At 45.1% G+C, this 23,801-nt stretch overlaps 1 protein-coding gene across 2 annotated transcripts in view; it reads right to left on the bottom strand.

The window, feature by feature from the left end:
- The window catches only part of SLC9A5 (solute carrier family 9 member A5), a 241,337-nt gene that overhangs the window by 20,381 nt on the left and 197,155 nt on the right, over window positions 1-23,801 (bottom strand). For both annotated transcript variants that reach the window (XM_068260279.1, XM_068260280.1), the window contains exons 11-13: window positions 21,562-21,650; window positions 18,113-18,239; window positions 10,710-10,874 (exon numbers count right to left, since the gene is read on the bottom strand). In XM_068260279.1, the coding sequence (XP_068116380.1) occupies window positions 10,710-10,874; window positions 18,113-18,239; window positions 21,562-21,650 (381 nt within the window). The remainder of the gene's footprint in view (window positions 1-10,709; window positions 10,875-18,112; window positions 18,240-21,561; window positions 21,651-23,801) is intronic.

Here is a 23,801-nt window from a genome sequence, read left to right as displayed (position 1 = left end):
ATAATCTATTGGAATGTGCCACAAATCCCATCATTCCAGACAGCATGTCTTTCAAATCATATAATCTAGCAAACGGTCTCTTAAATCCGAGAATCTGGAAATATGTCCCCAAAAACTTAAGCAAACAGCATCCCCCAATCACATAATCTAGTACAGGGATATCAAACCGGTCCTTCCAGGGCCGAGGTCCTCACACATTTTTCACACAGGTCAAATGAATTGATGGGTCTGAATCAGGAAAGGTGCGGTCCATCAGGTAGAACACATTCCTCTCTTTCTCAGTCCATCCTAAACACTGACGTGGATCCGGCCCTCCAGGCCTGGAGTTCCACACCTGTGCATTAGTAGCATGTTCTCAGATTATATATTCTACAGCAACTCCGAGTGGTGGAGAGCTGCAATACATACTTTACCAAGCTTATGTGAGGTCAGGGTCCCAAGAGAACCTCCCCTTGTAATTCTGCCACCCTAGGCAAGGGCCTAAGTAAAAATCATCAATCCCTAGTCCGTGGCTCCCCACAAAATGTTTCCTATAGAAAGTAAAAAAACAAGAACTCTTTAAAATGCCTCAAAGTGAACCTGTAACTTTCAAGAACAAAAATTAAGATACTTAATACCAACTTGGTGGGAAGACTGGATGGTTCAGAGGCTTTCTGCGTCCTCCATGACCCCACTGCCGCTGGTCGGGATCCTCTTTTTGTTTGTGAATGAGCAGCTTTGGCTTACTGCGCAGGTGCTGCCATATTCCCACCTGTGCTTTATGGCTGGCTGCACTCATACATGGAGGGGAGTGCAGCCAAGAGAACATAGCCGACAAGCTCTTCTTAGATATGTTCAGAGGGACCTTGCACGGCAGCAGTGGACTCCAAGATGGATTGGGAAGCTCTGGGTTTTGTTTTTGTTTTTTTAAGTTACAGGTTTACAGGCTCACTTTAACCACTTCAGGACCACAGTCTTTTCGCCCCTTAACCTCCTTGGCGGTAACCCCGTGTGTGACACGGGGTAAGCCGCCGGAGGGTGCCGCTCAGGCCCTGCTTGGCCGATTTACATAATTTTTTTTTTGCTGGACGCAGCTAGCACTTTGCTAGCTGCGCCAGCACCCCGATCGCCGCTGCCGCGCGCCCGATCGCCGCTATCCGGTGCGGCGCGCGGCCCCCCCCCCCCCAGACCCCGAGCGCTGCCTGGCCAATCAGTGCCAGGCAGCGCCGAGGGGTGGATCGGGTCTCCCAATGACGTCCCGACGTCATCCCGCCCCGTCGCCATGGCGACGGGGGAGGCTATCATGTAGCGAGCCCTCGGCTCGCTACATGATTAAAAAAAAAAAAAAAATTAAAAAAAACTGCTGCGCTTCCCCCTGGCGGTATTTTTCATATCGCCAAGGGGGTTAAGGACCAGAGCCTTTTTCTCCATTCAGACCACTGCAGCTTTCACGGTTTATTGCTCGGTCATACAACCTACCACCTAAAGGAATTTTACCTCCTTTTCTTGTCACTAATACAGCTTTCTTTTGCTGCTATTTGATTGCTGCTGCAAGTTTTAGTTTTTATTATATTCATCAAAAAATACATGAATTTTGGCAAAAAAATGACTTTTTTAACTTGCTGTGCTGACATTTTTCAAATAAAGTAAAATTTCCTATACATTTGAGCGCGAAAGTTATTCTGCTACATGTCTTTGATAAAAAAAAAACCATTCAGTGTATATTTATTGGATTGGGTAAAAGTTATAGCGTTTACAAACTATGGTGCCAAAAGTGAATTTTCCCATTTTCAAGCATCTCTGACTTTTCTGCGCACCTGTCAGGTTTCATGAGGGGCTAAAATTCCAGGATAGTACAAATACCCCCCAAATGACCCCATTTTGGAAAGAAGACATCCCAAAGTATTCAGTGAGAGGCATGGTGAGTTCATAGAAGATTTTATTTTTTGTCACAAGTTAGCGGAAAATGACACTTTCTGACAAAAAAAAGAAAAAAAAAAGTTTCCATTTCTTCTAACTTGCGACAAAAAAAAATGAAATCTGCCACGGACTCACTATGCTCCTCTCTGAATACCTTGAAGTGTCTACTTTCCAAAATGGGGTCATTTGTGGGGTGTGTTCACTGTCCTGGCATTTTGGGGGGTGCCTAATTGTAAGCACCCCTGTAAAGCCTAAAGATGCTCATTGGACTTTTGGCCCCTTAGCGCAGTTAGGCTGCAAAAAAGTGCCACACATGTGGTATTGCCGTACTCAGGAGAAGTAGTATAATGTGTTTTGGGGTGTATTTTTACACATACCCATGCTGGGTGGGAGAAATATCTCCGTAAATGACAATTGTTTTATTTTTTTTACACACAATTGTCTATTTATAGAGATATTTCTCCCACTCAGCATGGGTATGTGGAAAAATACACCCCAAAACACATTATACTACTTCTCCTGAGTACGGCGATACCACATGTGTGGCACTTTTTTGCACCCTAACTGCGCTAAGGGGCCCAAAGTTCAATGAGTACCTTTAGGATTTCACAGGTCATTTTGCGACATTTGGTTTCAAGACTACTCCTCACGGTTTAGGGCCCCTAAAATGCCAGGACAGTATAGGAACCCCACAAATTACCCCATTTTAGAAAGAAGACACCCCAAGGTATTCTGTTAGGAGTATGGTGAGTTCATAGAAGATTTTTTTTTTGTCACAAGTTAGCGGAAAATGACACTTTGTGAAAAAAAAAACCAATACATATCAATTTCCGCTAACTTGTGACAAAAAATAAAATCTTCTATGAACTCATCATACACCTAACAGAATACCTTGGGGTGTCTTCTTTCTAAAATGGGGTCACTTGTGGGGTTCCTATACTGCCCTGGCATTTTAGGGGCCCTAAACCGTGAGGAGTAGTCTTGAACCCAAATGTCTCAAAATGACCTGTGAAATCCTAAAGGTACTCATTGGACTTTGGGCCCCTTAGCACAGTTAGGCTGCAAAAAAGTGTCACACATGTGGTATGGCCGTACTCAGAAGAAGTAGTATAATGTGTTTTGTGGTGTATTTTTACATATAACCATGCTGGGTGGGAGAAATATCTCTGTAAATTACACATTTTTGATTTTTTTTACACACAATTGTCCATTTACAGAGAGATTTCTCCCACCCAGCATGGGTATGTGTAAAAATACACCACAAAACACATTATACTACTTCTCCTGAGTATGGCGATACCACATGTGTGACACTTTTTTGCAGCCTAGGTGCGCTAAGGGGCCCAACGTCCTATTCACAGGTCATTTTGAGGCATTTGTTTTCTAGACTACTCCTCACGGTTTAGGGCCCCTAAAATGCCAGGGCAGTATAGGAACCCCACAAGTGACCCCATTTTAGAAAGAAGACACCCCAAGGTATTCCGTTAGGGGTATGGTGAGTTCATAGAAGATTTTATTTTTTGTCACAAGTTAGTGAAAAATGACACTTTGTGAAAAAAACAATAAAAATCTAATTTCCGCTAACTTTTGACAAAAAATAAAATCTTCTATGAACTCATCATACACCTAACAGAATACCTTGGGGTGTCTTCTTTCTAAAATGGGGTCACTTGTGGGGTTCCTATACTGCCCTGGCATTTTACGGCCCCAAAACTGTGAGTAGTCTGGAAACCAAATTTCTCAAAATGACTGATCAGGGGTATAAGCATCTGCAAATTTTGATGACAGGTGGTCTATGAGGGGGCAAATTTTGTGGAACCGGTCATAAGCAGGGTGGCCTCTTAGATGACAGGATGTTTTGGGCCTGATCTGATGGATAGGAGTGCTAGGGGGGTGACAGGAGGTGATTGATGGGTGTCTCAGGGGGCGGTTAGAGGGGAAAATAGATGCAATCAATGCACTGGGGAGGTGATCGGAAGGGGGTCTGAGGGGGACCTGAGGGTTTGGCCGAGTGATCAGGAGCCCACACGGGGCAAATTAGGGCCTGATCTGATGGGTAGGTGTGCTAGGGGGTGACAGGAGGTGATTGATGGGTGTCTCAAGGTGTGATTAGAGGGGGGAAATAGATGCAAGCAATGCACTAGCGAGGTGATCAGGGCTGGGGTCTGAGGACGTTCTGAGGTGTGGGCGGGTGATTGGGTGCCCGCAAGGGGCAGATTAGGGTCTAATCTGATGGGTAACAGTGACAGGTGGTGATAGGTGGTGATTGATGGATGATTGATGGGTAATTAGTGGGTGTTTAGAGGAGAGAATAGATGTAAACACTGCACTTGGGAGGTGATCTGATGTCGGATCTGCGGGCGATCTATTGGTGTGGGTGGGTGATCAGATTGCCCGCAAGGGGCAGGTTAGGGGCTGATTGATGGGTGGCAGTGACAGGGGGTGATTGATGGGTGGCAGTGACAGGGGGTGATTGATAGGTGATTGACAGGTGATCAGTGGGTTATTACAGGGAATAACAGATGTAAATATTGCACTGGCGAATTGATAAAGGGGGGTCTGAGGGCAATCTGAGCGTGTGGGCGGGTGATTGGGTGCCCTGCGCAAGGGGTAGATTAGGGTCTAATCTGATGGGTAACAGTGACAGGTGGTGATAGGGGGTGATTGATAGGTGATTGATGGGTAATTAGTGGGTGTTTAGAGGAGAGAATAGATGTAAACAATGGATTTGGGAGGTGATCTGATGTCGGATCTGCGGGCGATCTATTGGTGTGGGTGGGTGATCAGATTGCCCGCAAGGGGCAGGTTAGGGGCTGATTGATGGGTAGCAGTGACAGGGGGTGATTGACTGGTGATTGACGGGTGATTGACAGGTGATCAGGGGGGATAGATGCATACAGTACACGGGGGGGGGGGGGGGGGGGGTCTGGGGAGAATCTGAGGGGTGGGGGGTGATCAGGAGGGGGCAGTGGGCAGGGGGGGGATAAAAAAAAATAGCGTTGACAGATAGTGACAGATGGGTGATTAGGGGGGTGACTGGGTGCAAATAGTGGTCTGGGGGGTGGGCAGGGGGGGGTCTGAGGGGTGCTGTGGGCGATCAGGGGGCAGGGGATCAGTGTGCTTGGGTGCAGACTAGGGTGGCTGCAGCTTGCCCTGGTGGTCCCTCGGACACTGGGACCACCAGGGCAGGAGGCAGCCAGTATAATAGGCTTTGTATACATTACAAAGCCTATTATACAATGTAAATGCGGCGATCCGGGTGCTAGTAACCCGCCGGCGCTTCCGAACGGCCGGTGGGTTACTACGAGCGGTGGGCGGAGCCAGTCCCCGGCGGCTGATCGCGTCACGAATGACGCGATCGCCGCATAGCCACTCCCGCAGCCGCCCCCGCCGATGGGCGTATTGCGGTCGTTTGGGCCCAGTCTTTGCCGCCGCCCATCGGCTGGGGCGGTCGGCAAGTGGTTAAATGTATTTTTATTTTATTTTCCTACCTTACAACTACTGTCTGCATAACCTGTATACAGGGGCCGTTCTTCCATGAAGCAACATGAATCATGTACATCTGGCCAGCAGGGAGGAGATGCTATGGGAGGAGGTGCAGCACATACCCGGCATCCTGGGGATCAGATACTGCAGGCCAGCAGGGAGGAGATGCTATAGGAGGAGGTGCAGCACATACCCGGCATCCCGGGGGTAAGATGCTGCGGGCCAGCAGGGAGAAGATCCTATGGGAGGAGGTGCAGCACACACCCGGCATCCTGGGGATCAGATACTGCAGGCCAGCAGGGAGGAGATGCTATGAGAGGAGGTGCAGCACATACCCGGCATCCTGGGGATCAGATGCTGAGGGCCAGCAGGGAGGAGATGCTATGGGAGGAGGTGCAGCACATACCTGGCATCCTGGGGATCAGATGCTGCAGCCAGCAGGGAGGAGATGCTATGGGAGGAGGTGCAGCACATACCCGGCATCCTGGCGATCAGATGCTGCAGGGCCAGCAGGGAGGAGATGCTATGGGAGGAGGTGCAGCACATACCCGGCATCCTGGCGATCAGATGCTGCAGGGCCAGCAGGGAGGAGATGCTATAGGAGGAGGTGCAGCACATACCCGGCATCCTGGGGATCAGATGCGGGCCAGCAGGGAGGAGATGCTATGGGAGGAGGTGCAGCACATACCCGGCATCCTGGCGATCAGATGCTGCAGGGCTAGCAGGGAGGAGATGCTATGGGAGGAGGTGCAGCACATACCCGGCATCCTGGCGATCAGATGCTGAGGGCCAGCAGGGAGGAGATGCTATAGGAGGAGGTGCAGCACATACCCGGCATCCTGGGGATCAGATGCGGGCCAGCAGGGAGGAGATGCTATGGGAGGAGGTGCAGCACATACCCGGTATCCAGGGGATCAGATGCTGCGGGTCAGCAGGGAGGAAATACTGTCGTGGAGGTAAGTGTAGTGCCAGCGCCTGCAATGAGCAGCCCGATGTGCCTCTCCTCTCCTGCTTTGCACACACGTTGGGGGGGATGGCGTCCTCACAATCTATTGCTTCAGGCGGCAAAAAGTGTACACCGGCCCTGCCTATATACAGTATCTGTTTATTACATACTGTACATAATGTCTACTAACATCTACCTGTATATATTTTATCTATCTTCTACCTATCCTATCTACCCCTGGAAACACATACACATTTGGCCTCATTTCTGGTAGCTATGTGAGGTAAATATTTTTTTGTAGGTAAAATACCTCATGAGGTATATTCTGCTTTCATTTTAGCAATTCTAAAAGATTTCTCTCCATGTCTGAACATGAGGTAAAACATGAGGTAAAACGTGAGGTAAATGCATAAAGTGAGGTAAAACATGAGGTATTTCAGCGCGGTAAGCATGCAGTAAATAAATAAGAGTAGTCTTTAATTGTCTTCCATAAGTTAGGATAATCTTCTACCTATCCTATCTACCCCTGGAGACACCTACACATTGCCCTCAGTCACTGGTCCCCATGGTACATGTAATTAGTAAGCAGACGTAATTGTTGCAGACATGCAGGGCGCAGTGCATACGGTCAGACAAAGCACAGAGGCAGCCATAAATCACACTTGAGAAAGTGATGTGGACGTTCCATGAAAGCGATCCTCCTGCTCTTCCTGTCGGCTCGTGTTGCTGCCAGTGGCAGTGATAAGTTGCCGATGTAATGGGGTTATGTTGGCAGCAGTAAGAGGCAAAAAAATAAAGGGAGCGCAATATTTTCTAGGAATAATGGAAACTTTGACTTAAAATGGTCTAATTACTTGTGTATGCAGCTACCAGAGCTATAGAAGCCACAGAACATGCAGTAATTCAGTGATATATATATACAGTAAGTAAAAGGCAGTTATAATACAGCATGGACTTAAGAGCTGCAAAATCCTATCACAACTGTCACCTACTGCGCTCGCGGCGGGGAAGGGGGAGGGGGCGGCGGATTCTTTTGTAAAGAATCGGGGGATTACTGGTTACCAATAAACACCTGTATGCAGGACCAGAGCGCTCTACAATACTGTCAGATATAAAATTATAACAATATAAAAAAAAAATGTCTCTTGCCACATGGAAACTATTTCACTGACCCAGAACAAGTTGGTCCTGACAGTTTGCTGTATGTAAATCTCGTTGCATTGTGGGTAATAACGGCTTTTTCCAATTGCCAAGCAAGCAATATCTCCCCCTGTGCTTAGAACTCTCAGTAAGGAACAATCCGCAGAGATCACCTGGCAGAGCTAAAGATGTCACCACCAGTGTTGAATCTCAGGATGTAAAATCAGGGAGAGGAAATATTTTACAATGAACAAAAACACTAAATAATCTATAAAAGATTATAAAAAATAAACAATTTTATTATGTTATTTTACTACAGTCCCTTTTTAAAGTAGGCAGGTCAACTTGATAAACTAACTTTCAGGTACAGAGATGCAGCCTCACTGTCTCTACATTACCACCCCTGGGCCTCTAACGTAAGACCCCAGTCCTACATGCGAGCGAGCGCATGGGGGGGGGGGGGGGGTGAGGTGTCAGAATAAGTTGAACATATTGTATACAAATAAGTGTCTGGGTATTCCTTTCACCTCATTTTACCTGAAGACATTACTTGTAGTAACATTGAAGCAATTCTACAGAATACTGTCCAGTCCAGTTTAACCACCTTACGACTGCCTAACACTGGCGCAAGGTGGCTCCCCCAAGAACGCCTAACGGCGATTGGCATCAAGTCCTGGGAGCGGATATTAGCTGGGAACGCGCATGCACAATCGTTTCCTGCTGAGTAACGAGGCGGAGCTCTGTGATCAGCCTGCCAGCTGCAATCACGGCTAGCAGGCTGTTCGAAAAAAAAGGATGTTTATTTACATGTACAGTACGGCACTGTACAGGGGACAGCTCTGTCACTGAGCTGTCCCCTCGGGTGGCAGGGAAACAGATCCCTCAGATCATACGCTAATACCTATGAGAGGCAATCTCCGTGATTGGCTGTCGGGGGGGAGGGAGGGATGTTGGGAGGGAAAGTAAAATCAACAAGTTTAAACAAGTTTAAATAAATGAACAATAAAATTAATAAAAAAAAGAAATAAGGTTGGAGCAGCAATCAGGTGCCACCAACAGAAAGCTCTGTTGGTGGCAAAAAAAGGAGGGCAAATTCATCTTTGTGTTACGTCGTATGGCTCTGCAGCAAGCTGTTAAAGCTGCAGTGTGCTGAATTGTAAAAAATCGCCTGGTCACTGGGGGGTGTAAGCCTGTGGTCCTTAACCAGTTAATGTACCTATTTTTTTTTTCTTTTACAATAAAGGTAGGCTAGATAATTAGGAACCAGTATGTTCATTCTAACCTTCCCCTGGCTGTCTTCAGAGAACTAATGTACATGTACCGGTACTGAGGCTGAATTAAATACCATCCATTTGTACACAGCATTTGGCTTGTCTACAAATGTTCCATTTTCTGGGTTACCCAGACGCTGAGGTTTTCCCCTTCAGACGCTCAGCGAGGAGCGGTGGGAAAACATTGACATGATTTTCATTCGATAACCATCTGCGGATAGGATTACCGTTCGCTAACAATCTGAGTGGCAGCACTCCGCAAGGAACACTTACGTAACCAGGACAAGCTTGTAAATAAACACAGCGCCGCCGTCTCCTCTGCACAAGAAGGTTGTCCTGGAAACGGCATTCGTACGATATTATAGGTCTTCCGCTGCCAAAACCTACTGAAGGCGTTTCGTGAGACAGAATGTACCAGCAATCGCAGTATCCTATGATAACATCCACTGAGAGAATAGGGAACTTGAGCTCGGAGGGATAGAGTATCACCAGCGCAAGGCTGGCCATACACAGGAAGATCTGGGGAGCCAATCTATGTTTCTGCTGATTCTGCATTTTGGCGAGCCAGCCATGCATGGATCACGTTAGCTCATAGTGAAGGTGTTGCAGTATACACCATGCTTGGTTTAAGCAGCACACACCCCAGAACACACTGAGTGGCTAGTGGTAAGTCACATCTTTGTTTAGACCAGGAAAAGCTGCATACACATGTACAACAGTTCTTGGCTGAGTCAGCTGCTGGGGGCTTCCTTAGCCAATAATCTAGTGCGTGTACACAGAGCCAGGACAAGGTCCTCCAGCACCCAAGGCTGAGATACCAAAGTGCGCCCCCCAACCCACCCGTCACACACTGATTGCTATTAGACTAAAATGTGTCCCAGGAGGTGTCCCCTCCTGCTTCTCACCCCATTTCATCCAATGCTCTGGCGGGCAGGACTTCAGAACGTCAGAGCAGGAGGAGAAATTCAAACAGGCTTTTATGCATCACTTTAGATGTGCAGATCTCTATAGCGATACACAGAAGAGAGACCTCTAGTGGCATGTAAGCACATTTAAAGTGGTGCAGGAAGCCTTTTCCTCTCTAACAAAACTTTCACAAGACACAGGAACACCCCAACAGCTGGCTGCAGAGGCTTTAGCTGACTTCTACATGCCAAATAGGGCTTGGCCAATTAAAGCAACATTTTTCTGTAATTTGCTAAAGTTCTAATGCACCTGTGAAAATCTTGGTGAATTTGGAAAAAAAAACAGTCTAAGATACCAAATATGGTATTTGACCATCCTGATTTTTTTTTATGTTTATCAAACAGCCCTTTGTGAAATGAAGCCTAAGTCCCAGTCCTCTGTGACTGGTCCAAAGATTGCCATGAGGTGTGCCGACATTTCCAATGAAGAACTCAAAACATAATCTCATCTCATGCCTCATAATCTCATCTCATGTGGCCACACACCATACAATTAAAAGATCCAATTTTTCACCAGTTCGATAATTTCTATTGTCCCGAAAAATCAAGAGTTTTTCTTAGTTTCCAATCGATAAATCCGATCAAATTCCCAGTTTTTGGGGGTTTTTTTTGAGTTTTGGAGATTGGACATGTTGGAAATTTCAGACCAACTTAATCAAGAATTGTATGATGTGTGATGGATTGTCAATTACGTGATGTACAGTTCCAATCAATTTTTTTCTGAGCTTTCAATTATTTTATTCATGACTGGGGGAAAATTGAACATGTGTGTGTGGTAGTACATTGGTCAGATTTTTGAATTGTTACAATCAGTCAGAAAAATTGATTGCTATTCTCGAATTGAACAGATATTTATAAAAATTGTATGTCGTGTGGCCACCTTTAAATCACATTCACAGAGCTACGCCAATGTAAAGCCTTAATGTTTCTTATGCAGTGGAGGAATCTGTCTGTGTTATTTATAACATCTTTAGGTAAGAGGACCGGTCTCCTCGCTTTTACCTTCTTGCGGCCATCTTTCTTGACTCGGGATTTGGACATGCAGGTGTTGTGTTTGGTGGACTTGAAAGACTCCAGTCGCCGCTTCATGTTCTGCTGGAAGACCTCCTTCTCCTGCCGCTCCTGCTCATCCTGCGTCATAAAGTGACGGCTGTAGCTGGCCTTGCACTGCCGGGAGAACAGGTTGTGAAAATGCGCATGTGTTACGTGGAAACAAAATAGTATAACACGGAAAACGGGAGCCCAATCAGGTACAGTATTTCATTAGTTATTCAAGTTAGTGTAAGTAGTCAAAGAAATGGGTACTTTAACTCTTCTGATTGCCTGACCTGCAACCAGTAAATCGCACCCTCCCCATCTGGTACAGGTGGGGTCACTTCTCCAAAAGAAAAATTATTTTGGGGGGGGATTTTAAAAACAATAACTCCCCCAAGTGGAGTAGAAACGTATGTAGCTAGTGACTTGAGGTGCCCAATAAAAGTATAAAAAACTAAAAACTGCTTAAAAGGAAGGTAACTATAAGCTTATGGTACCTTCAATGAATCAGAATCAGAATCAGAATCAATTTATTTCGCCAAGTACAACGGGAGTTGTACCCGGAATTATTTTTGGCACATACAGGGTCGGTGATGGTACGGTACAGTATCAGACATGCAGTAGATTGAGAGACATGCACATGCAGCATAGTATACAAGAGTAGGCATATACAAAGCAACACGGCATATACAAAGCATATACAAAGCAGCAAAACTGGAGGGGTCCTAGTGCTGTGTGAGCGGAGCTGCCTGCCTCCTTGGCGGCGCTCACCAACTCCACAGCAGCTCGGATGCCCCCGTAATGTCCGACAGTACATAGAGAAGGAGAGAGCAGAAGGAAGAAAGGGAGAGAGAAGGAATAAAGAGAGAGAGAGAAAGAAAGAGAGAGAGAGAGAAAGAAGGAGAGAGAGAGAGAGAGGAAGAAGGATTATTAGGCTAGAGAGAGACACAGGGTTCAAAAAGTCCTGCTATCCAGCTGGTTGATGGTGAGGCTGGGGGATCCCATGGCTGCACAAATCTATCCCCCAGCTGCAGCTTAGTGGCGTTTTGAGCAGAGGGGGCCCCGGTGGTGGAGGGCAGGAGGTTCCTTTGGAGACCCCTTAGGATTGCAGTGTCCCCAGTTAGTGTCCCTGCATGTTCTTTGAGGTGGCTGGCTCCCCAACTACCCTGATAGCGGCGGCGGTGTTTTACCCGATGCGGAGGTCTGGCCCGATGCGGTGGTCTGGGCCACGTGGGTGGCGGCCTCAGCTGATGCAGCTCCGGAGGTGGCTTGCCGATGGGGTGCCTTCCATCGTTATGGCGGTGGCTGGAGGGGGCTGGCTCAGGGCAGCAGTCATGCGGCGATGAGAACACGGGCGCTCGAACAGCTGTTCAGCTGTGTGTGAAGCCAAGGTCTCCCGACCGGCAGGGTGGCCAGTGACGGCATCGTCCTCCGTGGCTGGAAACGAGGGGGGACAGGGGCCTCCCGCTGGGAGCCATCCAAGATTTCTGGTCCAGGCTTCGGTTCTGTGATGGGGTCAGCACGGGTGGATGTGCTGGTGGCAGCGGCAGCAGATCAGATCAGCCGGGCTGCGTGCTGCCTCACCATGCCTGCGCACTGCACGTGGGCCCCCGAACAGCTGTTCCTCTCGCTGACCCGCGATCCATGGAGATCTGTGGATGCTGCCGAGCCAGAACAACAGTGCCCATATCCTCCGTCTCCTACCTCTGCAAGAGGTGAAACTCCGAGGTGAGTGGAGTGAGAAAAAGCCCCTAAAAGAGCAGAAAAGGCCGGAGCCCTGTGGCCGAGGCGTCCGAGTCCGGCGCCATCTTGTAATGAAAACATTCAAAGTTTCCTCGGGTAAATAAGCCTTGTTCAAAGCTGTATCTGTGAGCTAAATACAGCTTTGGACAAAGCTTACTTACCTGAGGAAGTGGCTCCAGGCCACAAAACAGTTGTTTTTAATCCTTATTGATAAAACTGTCTAAACATTGAACGTTTTCATCATTGAAGGTTAGCTTATAGTTACCGTTTTTTATACTTTTATTGGGTGCCCCCAGTCAGTAGCTACAGGTTGTGAAAATCAATCTTTCTGTAAGCTTTCCATAACAGGCTTTGAAAGATTGCGGAAAGCAAGAAAAAAATAAATAAATTTAAAAAAAAATTGCACACCGCAATCCATTTTCAACAATGGATCCAACAGATCTATTGCAGACTGACTAGTGTGAACAGATCCTATTAACAGGATCCATTTGACTATCAGTTATGTGGCTAAATTGTCAAAAACAAAAAATGTCCATTTTGCGCTGTAGTGGGAACAGAGCATCAATTATTTTTATATTCTCCTAGGCAGAACCCTCCCACTCTAACATCATTGTATTCAAAACTGTAATGCAAACAATCTCTTTATGGTTAGGCATTGTGGCCAGAGACAGTCTTTAAAGGACAACTGAAGCAAGAGGAATATGGAGGCTGCCATGTTCATTTCCTTTTAAGCAATACTAGTTGCCTGGCTTTCCTGCTGATCCTCTGCCTCTAATACTTTTAGCCATAGCCCCTGAACAAGCATGCAGCAGATCAGGTGTTTCTGACATTATTGTCAGATCTGACAAGATTAGCTGCATGCTTGTTCCTGGTGTTATTTGGACACTACTGCAGCCAAATAGCTCAGCAGGGCTGCCAGGCACCTTGTATTGTTTAACAGGAAATAAATATGGCAGCCTCCATATTCTTCTCACTTCAGTTGTCCTCTAAAGGAAACCCAGAGGCGCTTAATTTGAATCCTTGTGCAGATTGTTTGATACTCCTCCCTATATTGCCTGATGAAGCAGGGTTGAACATGCGAAACGCGTTGCATTTCTTTTTGGAGTTCCTAATAAATGTGTTTGACTGTCTGAATCGCAGTCGTTGTCGTGTCTGCTTGAGGGAGGTAAGACCACCACTTCCTCCTTCAATTTTGGCATTTCAGTTGGTTTTTAAGCTCATTTAATCTAATCTTATACTTTTGGCGCCTCTGTTCATTGTATACACTAAAGGAAACCAGAGCTGACATAAATTAAACGTTTTATACATACCTGGAGCTTCCTCCAGCCCCATCCGCTCGGACCGCTCCCACGCCACCGTCCTCAGTCTTCTCCCCCTTCGGTACCGGGTCCCGTAACTTCAGCCAGTCTGCACAAGAGGAAGTGCGCTCTTTACGTATCTCTCCAGCGGCTGCCGGAGAGAGCGCACTTCTTTTGTGCAGACTGGCTGAAGTGCCGGGACCTGATACCGAAGAGAGAGAAGACTAAGGACAGCAGTGTGGGAGCGATTTGTGTGCATGGGGCTGGAGGAAGCCCCAGGTATGTGTACCACTTTTATATTTATGTCAGCTGTGGTACACTTTAAACTTTAAAGTGTACCAGAGCTGAACAATTAAAAAGATTTTATACATACCTGGGGCTTCCTCCAGCCCTATCTGCTCCGATCGCTCCCACTCCGCCGTCCTCAGTCTTCTGCAGCTTCAGGAACCAAGTCCCTTCACTGATGTCAGTCGGAGCCAGTCTGGTGTAAGTGAAGTGCGCTGTTAGCGTATCTCTCCAGCAGCCGCTGGAGAGACAAGTAGAGGGCGCACTTCTCCTGCATACCTGGCCGCAACTGACGTCAGTGACGGGACCCGGTTCCTGAAGCTGCAGGCAGTTGAGGACGGCGCCGTGGGAGCGATCAGAGCAGATGGGGCTAGAGGAAGCCCCAGGTATGTACAGTATATAAATCTTTTTAATTGTTCAGCTCTGAGTCCCTTTAAAGGTGCTCATACAGCTAGTGATTTTGGCGGGCGATCGACCAAGAGGAAGATCTCTCTCTGAGAATTAGAAAACCGTTAGAGATCTGTTGGCCTCCAAAACCGTAGGCCAATTCCCACTTGAATTCAGCATGAAATGGGCTTGTTAAAAACCTGTTGGTTCTGTCAGATTTGTAATACTGTAAGTGACAGCAACACAGGAGAACTGGATCATTTTACTTTGGAACAAATGTACTTCTTATATGTATTTGTTCATATATATATTAATTTTATGATTTTCATGACACTGGCCCTTTAGGGCCTGAGCCCACTGATGCAGTTGTGTCCGCTTTTCAGTTACACATCAATGTTAGAGATGCTGAAAAGCGGACAGAAGCGGATACAACTGCATCAGTGGGTTCTTCATGTTCAATGAGACCTCATGGCATTCCCCTATAAGGAAATCCTGACCTGGTCTGACGAGAGCGCTGAGTCACAGTGTAGCCAGGTTCAGCAGCTTATCCAGATGAATGGATGGCCAGATCTCAGCACCAAAAGGCCTCAGCACTGGGTCCATCTGAGTCAGATCAGGTGACTTTACAGACGCCATGGCTGCTTGCTTAATCCACCTGTACAACTCAGGCCGGCTTCTCACTGCAGATTTACACTGTGTGGTGGCACCACCAAAAACAGGCCTTCAGTAATTCCCGCGTTAGCACGCGGTAATCCCCGTCTGGCAGCAGGCCATACAGGAAGTGACCAACCACATATAGGATGCCAAAGAAACAGCTGCTCGGGTGCATGAAACCTGCTGATAAGCCGGTACCAAGTCTCGACTGCATTGCTCAAAACGGTCCTGGAACAAACCACAGCAAAGAAGAGACGGCACACCACTGGCTGCCAAAACGTTGCTGTGTGTTGCGGAACAGGTGCTCCTATTGCGCAATACACAGCAATGTGTTTGCATACAGGAAGTGACGGTCTCTGGCGCTTACTTCCTGTGGCCAAATCGATGATGTGTGCGGAAGTGTATTGCTAAAATACGCTTCCGCGCATGCACGAAGCATAAAACTGCGGCAGTCTGTTTAAAAACACCCACGTCGCCATAGACTTATGTGACTTCAGGTCTGCCACACAGTAATGTAGGTATGCACCGGCGTTAGATAAGGATAAAGGTACTTCCAGCGCACCGCACAACAGACAATGTGAACTCCCCCATAGATTTTCATTGTCCTAGCGGTAGGCTGCGGTAAAATGCCGCACCAGTGTGAAAGGGTCCTCAACCTTAATAGAGGTGGCCAATGAAGATTAAATGCAAATCATTTGCAAATTAGAATTGGGCAATCCAAATCAACAAGAAGTGCATTTGATCTGCTCAGTTCCAAGCTGCATACGATACGCATCAACTTGGCATGTTAGCTGGATTTACTGGCATCTCATTGGGAGGACGGTGAGGAAGCTAACAGACAACACGGGGCTGGAGGAAGTCCCAGGTAAGTATAAATCCTTTTGATATGATTGTCTCAGTTACACATTAACCACTTCTCTACCACAGGGTTTTTCACCTAAAAACCACAGCAATTTTCACATTTAAGGGAGGCAAGGGTTAATGGACTTAATGGGGGTATAATTTATTTTAAAAAAACCTCACTGATACTGATCAGTCCCTAATGCTGTGTTAGTTATCTGAGATCCTCTCACGAGTGATCTCAGTAACTGTAACAGCATAGAGACTGATGCAATGTTTACACACATTCTGCATGAATGAGCACCGTCATTGGCTTTGTGAACACATGTTCACATCAGCCAATCATGGACCAGCAGGTGCCCGACGCGTATGCAAATCCGCGTGCACGCGGACGCGAACGCGCACGCGAATGCGATCGCGCACAGCAGCAAAATAAACAGGAGTTGCCTATCTACGCCCCTGTGACTCAGGTGAAGTTTAAAGGGGCGTAGATAAGCGTGGCAGAGGTTGTTAAGTGGTTAATAGAATTAAGAAGACAACTTACATACTCCATATTAGGATGGTAAACGAGTTGTTGGTAATTCCGACCTGATGCAATTATTATACAAATTTAACTTCAACTTAAAGGAACACTATCAATTAACATGTTTTTTTTTTTACCTGGGCTTGAGAGAGTTCCTGAAGTGCTGGTAAATAACGTTGTATACAATTGCCTTGCTTATCTCTTTTGTTTACTGTATCAAATTCCTTTCACTTCTGACGCCAAATCTGACAGCAGAGTGAACCAAGAGCGGAGGGGGAATTCACTCACACTACATCTGTTAACCCTGTGTGTGTGTGTGTGTGTGTGTGTGTGTGTTAGAGAAAGTCCCGTGTCCTGTGTCTCCTGAAATGTAACTTGTTATAAACATTTGTAATTGTCTGTGACACCACAGCTTTTCATACTTTTTTTTTTGCTTTCAGAACAAAATGTAGTCTGATATGCAAAAAAACAACACTGGCTGTGCATTGAAGCAGACACCCCCTTTGAGAATGATTTGTCCCAATAGAGCTAAATCCTACACACAATGAATTAACCACTTCGCCATATCTGGACGCATATATCCGTCCAGATAGGCAGTGGTGCTGCAGCCGTGTGGTGAGCGCGATCGGGCACCGATCATTCACCGATCTAAGTCCCAGGCAGAAATACCGACGCTTTCTCATCAGAGAGCGTGGTATTTCTGCCCCCAGGAAACTTCTTCTCTTCATTTTAGTTCCTAGATGCGACATTGTTCGCATCCAGGAATTTTTTGAATGTGGCCATCTTGTGGCCAAATAGTAAACTGCACCCACATACCTGTATTGAATAAAAAATACATTATATTACATCTAAAATTGGCTATTTACCTCCCAAACTAAAATTACCCGAATACATTTTTGTATTAAAAAAAATAAATAAAAAAAATTACAATTAAAAAAAAACAAACTACATAAATAGTTACCTAAGGGTCTGAACTTTTTAAATATACATGTCAAGAGAGTATCTTATTAAATTTTTTAAAATTATAAGCTTGTAAATAGTGATGGACGCAAATTGAAAAAATGCACCTTTATTTCTAAATAAAATATCGGCGCCATAAATTGTGATAGGGACGTAATTTAAATGGTGTAATAAGCGGGACAAATGGGCACATAAAATACATGGGTTTTAATTACTGTAGCATGTATTAATTTTAAACTATAATGGCCAAAAACTGAGAAATAATGATTTTTTTCCATTTCTATCTTAATCTTCCTGTTAAAATGTATTTACAGTAAAGTGGCTCTTAGCAAAATGTACTACCTAAAGAAAGCCTAATTAGTGGCGGAAAAAACGAGAAAAAACGAGATATCAATTAATTTTGATAAGTAGCGATAAAGTTATTAGCGAATGAATGGGAGGTGAACATTGCTCGGATGCATAAGATTTTCGAAGCTGTAGGCTGAAGTGGTTAAAGCTTTTGCCTCTGATATTTAACATGAAAAATAGGAAAATGTTTACACAGCCACTTAGAAATTATTTGTACATTGTCATTTTAGAACCCTTTGTTTGATACTGTTCATTTAAACACCTGCCAGTTTTGTGGTGCTAATTAGCTTATTCAGATATTTTTTGCTCATCAGTGTAAAGTTTATACATACCACCCGGCGTGGCTTGTAGAGACTCCCTCTCAGCACGTGATGCATGACAGCGTCTTCTCTGTCCCGCCCACTGCGCACCGTGTCTATGGCCTGCAGATCCAAGCATGCCTTGCTGTTGTTCTCCCGCCTGCAGGGGTAAAAACAAAGGGAGGCGGTGAAAAACCAAAGCTTTAATTAATACCAACAATAGTAACAAATACGCAGGCTCAGATCATTCCTTTCCATATCACAGTAGATTTTCCATGAACGGCCAAAAATCAGTAATATACAAAGAAAAAGTGATTTATTCAATAAAAGAGGCCAGGAGAACCCCATAGTACATTGCACACACTATTAAATATCCACACGTCTTTTACAAGTATGCATACATATAAAAGTATGAAGATAGGATCAACAATCAACATCTATCTCCCATGGACCGTTTACTGCGTTGCTTCGATCGACACCGCGCATTGCGCCTTCCTTCAACCCGATGCTGGAGATTGTTTGTAAGTCAAGCAGTGGATCAAGCGGCGGTGGAATGTGATTGTGCGGTGTAACGATCGCTGTAACACAGAGAGGATCTGATTACCAGTGATCTGCAGTATCACCGAGAATACAGATATATACCCGATTATTGATGATCTGCAGTATCACCGATAATCAGATATATCTCTAACCTCTGGACACCTGAGTAATGAGAGTGTTTGGTGTAACAGGAATACTTTGAGTAATGCACCTGAGGAGCAGGTGCCCAACAGTAATGAGTACTGTACAGAAATACGTTCCTTCCGCAAGCTTGAGCCTCTCCCGAGGGAGGGGTCAGACTAAGAGGAGGAAGGACAGAGTGTGAGTGACACCAAGGAAGGATGTCACTCCCAGGTCTGTGAGCTATCTCCAGGCTGAGGAGATAGCTCTCGAGATCGGACAGGCCGGGTCGGCAACAGACAGACAGATCAGGGACAGAGACAGGAGACAGATGCGTAATCCTAAGACAAGCAGAGTTCAGTAACAGTATCAGATATAGCGAAGTACCTAATCAGAGATCAGAAGAGTAGTCAGGAAAGCAGAAGGTCATAACAAATAATCAACAATGCCTAGTCTTGGGTGTGAGCTCCTTGATTATCAACGCCCTGGAACTAGTCTGAGAATAACTACATGATAACTAATTCCTAGTCTGAGGTGTGAGGTCCCTGATCATCAACACCTAGGAACTGGTCTAGATAAGAACACAGATAAGATACAGTTTTCCCTAGACTGAGGTGTGAGGTCCTTGATCATCAACACCTAGGAATTGGTTTAGATAAATACACAGATAATATATCACAGATACTGACAAGGTCTCAGTGCTACCACGTAGTGATCGCAATGCCAGACACCAGAGAAATGACCAGCACCCAGTATATATACACCAGCGCTCTCCAGCGCCTCCCCTAAGTGCTGAACCAATGAAATCTGATAGAATTGTCAGCTGATCGGCTGGATCAGCTGACACCCTTCTGACTGTTATAAAGGCTCTGCCTCTCAGCGCGCGCGCGCGTCATTCTGAACCTGTGTGGACTATCAGTCCCAACCACACCAGACATGTGTTGTAATGTATCTGTTGGTTTGAACGCGGAGCCGGCCGCACCGCTGTCAGAGCATGCGGCGGTTCCTCCGCATTCGGCCATACTGCTGGTGGCAAGCTCATGCGTGCAAACCTCCGCGTCGGACGCGGAATCCGCCGCCATGTTCACTGGCCATGCAGCGGTTTCTGGGCGCTCCGTCAGGCTTGTGGATGCAGGCCCATGCGCGCAAACTGTCATGTTGAACGCGGAATCAGCCGCCTTACTCTGAACACTTGCGGCGGCTTTTCCGCGTTTTCTCACATGCGGGCGGCAGGTGAGAAAAAAAATTGCAAAACTCATGTAGCGACCAGCCTAGTAAGAACGGACAACATCTGTTCTCACAGGCTACCATTAATTCTGTCGGCATCCACATCGTCTGGTTGATCCAGAAAAAACTACAAACCACCTTATAATCCAGTCATCAGAACGGAACTAATGGATCCACGGATCACTGATGTGAATGGATCCAATCACATCGACTCCATTCTAAGACCTCCTTACAACATTATTATATCTCACTAATATTACAAATGTGAAAGTTTGGATGTTTGTTAACAATTGCTGAACAGATTTGAATGAAATTCGGCAACGATGGCTGAATGGATTTGAATGAAATTTGGCAACAATTGCTGAACGGATTTGAATGAAATTTGGCACACACATACTACATTACCTGGAATAACATATAGGATACTTTTTATCCCCATAACCAAAAAGTGGGCGGAGACAAATACATTTCACTGGGAAAATGTAAACTGCAGCCATTCTTACACCGTTAATGGTAGGGTCCTCAAACTTTGCACAGTTGGCCACTGGGTGACTGGGATTAATATTCAGAAAAGTGGGTGGAGCCTACAAAAAGCAATCAAAATTCACCTATTGATTTTCAAGGGGAATATTTAATTGCTGCCATTCTTGCACTGTTAATGGTGCAAGCCTCAAACCTGGTAAAGTTGGTCATTGGGTGACTGGGGTTCAAATTCAGAAAAGGGGGTGGAGCCACAAACAGCCAATCAGATTTCTTTAATTTCAATGCAAATTATTGATGCCAAAGACCCCAAAGCTCACAAACTAGGTCACTAAGTAATTGTGTGTTAGGGTTAGAAAAACTGGGCGGAGCCAACACCAGCCAAATACATAGGCGGGCCATCAGCTAGTATTATAATAATTTATACTAATATTTTATTTGGAAATATAGGTGTATTTTTTTGGTTTCCTCTTTGTACTCTATAAATAATTACAAGCCTTTGTTTGCAAAATCAACAATAATATACCCTCATGACATACATATGTAAAAAGCTAAGTCCCTAAGGTTTATGTATTCTCTTATAAATTCCGTCACTTTGGCTCTTTTATTTAAGTGTTTTATTGTGGTGGGGGAGGGGAAGAAGGGGTTAATGGGCATGTTATAGGTATAGGGGACATATTTGTATGTTATATTAAATGAATCCTCTTGTCTACTTAGAACAGTGTTCTAAGCTAACAGGAAAGTGAGAGATTGTATCTTTTTTTACCAATTTTCAATGAATGACCACTACTATTAGCTGCTGCAGTGATCATTCAAGCATCAGGCACTTTTGATTGGCTTTGGAAACACATTTTCCTCTTCACCAATCAGTGCTCTGCTGTACGGCAAAGGGGACAGATGCGCGCAACGCCTCATAGAAACAAGAAGACGACCATCTACGCCTCTGGGAGTTTAGATGAAGTCTCAGGGGTGTTGCTATACTGACGCTAGTGCGGTAAATAGTTAATTCCAGGCTTCAGATTTGTCCTCATGCCCATAACTACTATTGTCATTGCTCAACTTGGCAAACTTGAAAAGTAAGTTTTATATATTAAATTAAAACTACTCAAACTTACAGGAGGTTAGTGACGGAGGTCTCTGACATGGAGGCGCGGCTCGGCATTGATGGCAGAGACAGCCGGTCTGATGACAGGATATGGCCGCCCTATGGGAGAAGAGATTAGAGAGTTAATAAATGCTAAAATACACCTGCCATGTGCAGAAAACCTAAGTTACAGGGAGACAGATATACAAAGAGAAAAGAAAGAATACTGTATATAACTATTATTATGTATTTATATAGCACTGATATCTTCTGCAGCACTTTACAGAGTACATAGTCATGTCTCTGGCTGTTCTCAGAGGAGCTCACAATCTAATCCTACCATAGTCATAGCCTAATGTCCTAACATATTATTATTATGTATTTATATAGCACTGGCATCTTCTGAAGCATTTTACAGAGTACATAGTCATGTCGCTGATCTTCCTCAGAGGAGCTCACACTCTAATCCTGCCATAGTCACAGTCTAATGGCCTACCATATTATTATTATTATGTATTTATATAGCACTGATATCTTCTGCAGCACTTTACAGAGTACATAGTCATGTCTCTGGCTGTTCTCAGAGGAGCTCACAATCTAATCCTACCATAGTCATAGCCTAATGTCCTAACATATTATTATTATGTATTTATATAGCACTGGCATCTTCTGAAGCACTTTACAGAGTACATAGTCATGTCGCTGATCTTCCTCAGAGGAGCTCACACTCTAATCCTGCCATAGTCACAGTCTAATGGCCTACCATATTATTATTATTATGTATTTATATAGCACTGATATCTTCTGCAGCACTTTACAGAGTACATAGTCATGTCACTGACTGTCCTCAGAGGAGCTCACAATCTAATCCTACCATAGTCCTAGTCTAATATCTTACCATATTATTATTATTATGTATTTTATATAGCACTGATATCTTCTGCAGCACATTAAAGAGTACATAGTCATGTCGCTGACTGTCCTCAGAGGAGCTCGCAATCTAATCCTACCATAGTCCTAGTCTAATGTCTTACCGTATTATTATTATTATGTATTTATATAGCAGTGACATCTTCTTCAGCACTTTACAGAGTACATAATCATGTCACTGACTGTCCCCAGAGGAGCTCACACTCTAATCCTACCATAGTCATAGTCTAATGTCCTACCATATTATTATTATTATGTATTTATATAGCACTGACATCTTCTGCAGCACTTTACAGAGTACATAGTCATGTCACTGACTGTCCTCAGAGGAGATCACAATCTAATCCTACCATAGTCACAGTCTAATGTCCTACCATATTATTATTATGTATTTATATAGCACTGACATCTTCTGCAGCACTTTACATAGTACATAGCCATGTCACTGACTGTTCCCAGAGGAGCTCACCATCTATCCTTCCATAGTAATAGCCTAATGTCCTACCATATACAGGTAGTCCCCGACTTACGAACGCCCGACTTACGAATGACCTGCTGATACGAACGGCATGGATTCTGTTTCCATGGAAACAAGTAAAAAAAAAACATTTTTCAAACTGGACTTGTAGTTTTTGATAAAATCGATTTAGAAAAAATTCTAAGAAAAATGGCTTTTAAACTCGTATAAGCATGTACAGAGGGCAGAGGTGACACAGAGGGTGACACTGGAGGCCCAGGGGGGCACAGAGGAGGTACAGGGTACAGATATGGCACAATGTTTCGACTTAAGAACAGATTCAGGTTAAGAACGAACCTACAGTCCCTATCTCGTTCGTTAACTGGGGACTACCTGTATTATGCATTTGTATAGCACTGACATCTTTTGCAGCACATTATCACCGACTATCCTCAGAGGAGCTTAAAAACGAATCACTACCATAGTTGTAGTCTAATGTCCCTAACAAAGTCTAAAGCCCATCTACACGATACAATACCATGTGCGATTGATCAAATTTGATTGTATTGATTCATTCTGACATGTCCGATCGGGACTCGACCACAATATCGATCGAGTCCTGATCGGACACGTCGGATTTAATCAATCCAATCGAATTTGATCGATCGCACGTGGAATTGTATCGTGAAGATGGTGCTTAAAGGATACCCGAACTGAAATGTGACATAATGAGATAGACATGTGTATGTACAGTGCTTAGCACACAAATAACTATGTTGTGTTCCTTTTTTTCTTTCTCTGTCTGAAAGAGTTAAATATCAGGTATGATAGTGCCTGACTCAGTCCTTACTCAGACAGGAAGTGACTACAGTGTGACCCTCACT

The sequence above is a fragment of the Hyperolius riggenbachi genome, chromosome 11, assembly GCF_040937935.1.
Source record: "Hyperolius riggenbachi isolate aHypRig1 chromosome 11, aHypRig1.pri, whole genome shotgun sequence".
Lineage (NCBI taxonomy): Eukaryota > Metazoa > Chordata > Amphibia > Anura > Hyperoliidae > Hyperolius > Hyperolius riggenbachi.
Note: the sequence above shows the minus strand (reverse complement) of the source record. Positions and strands in the feature narration are given on the sequence as shown.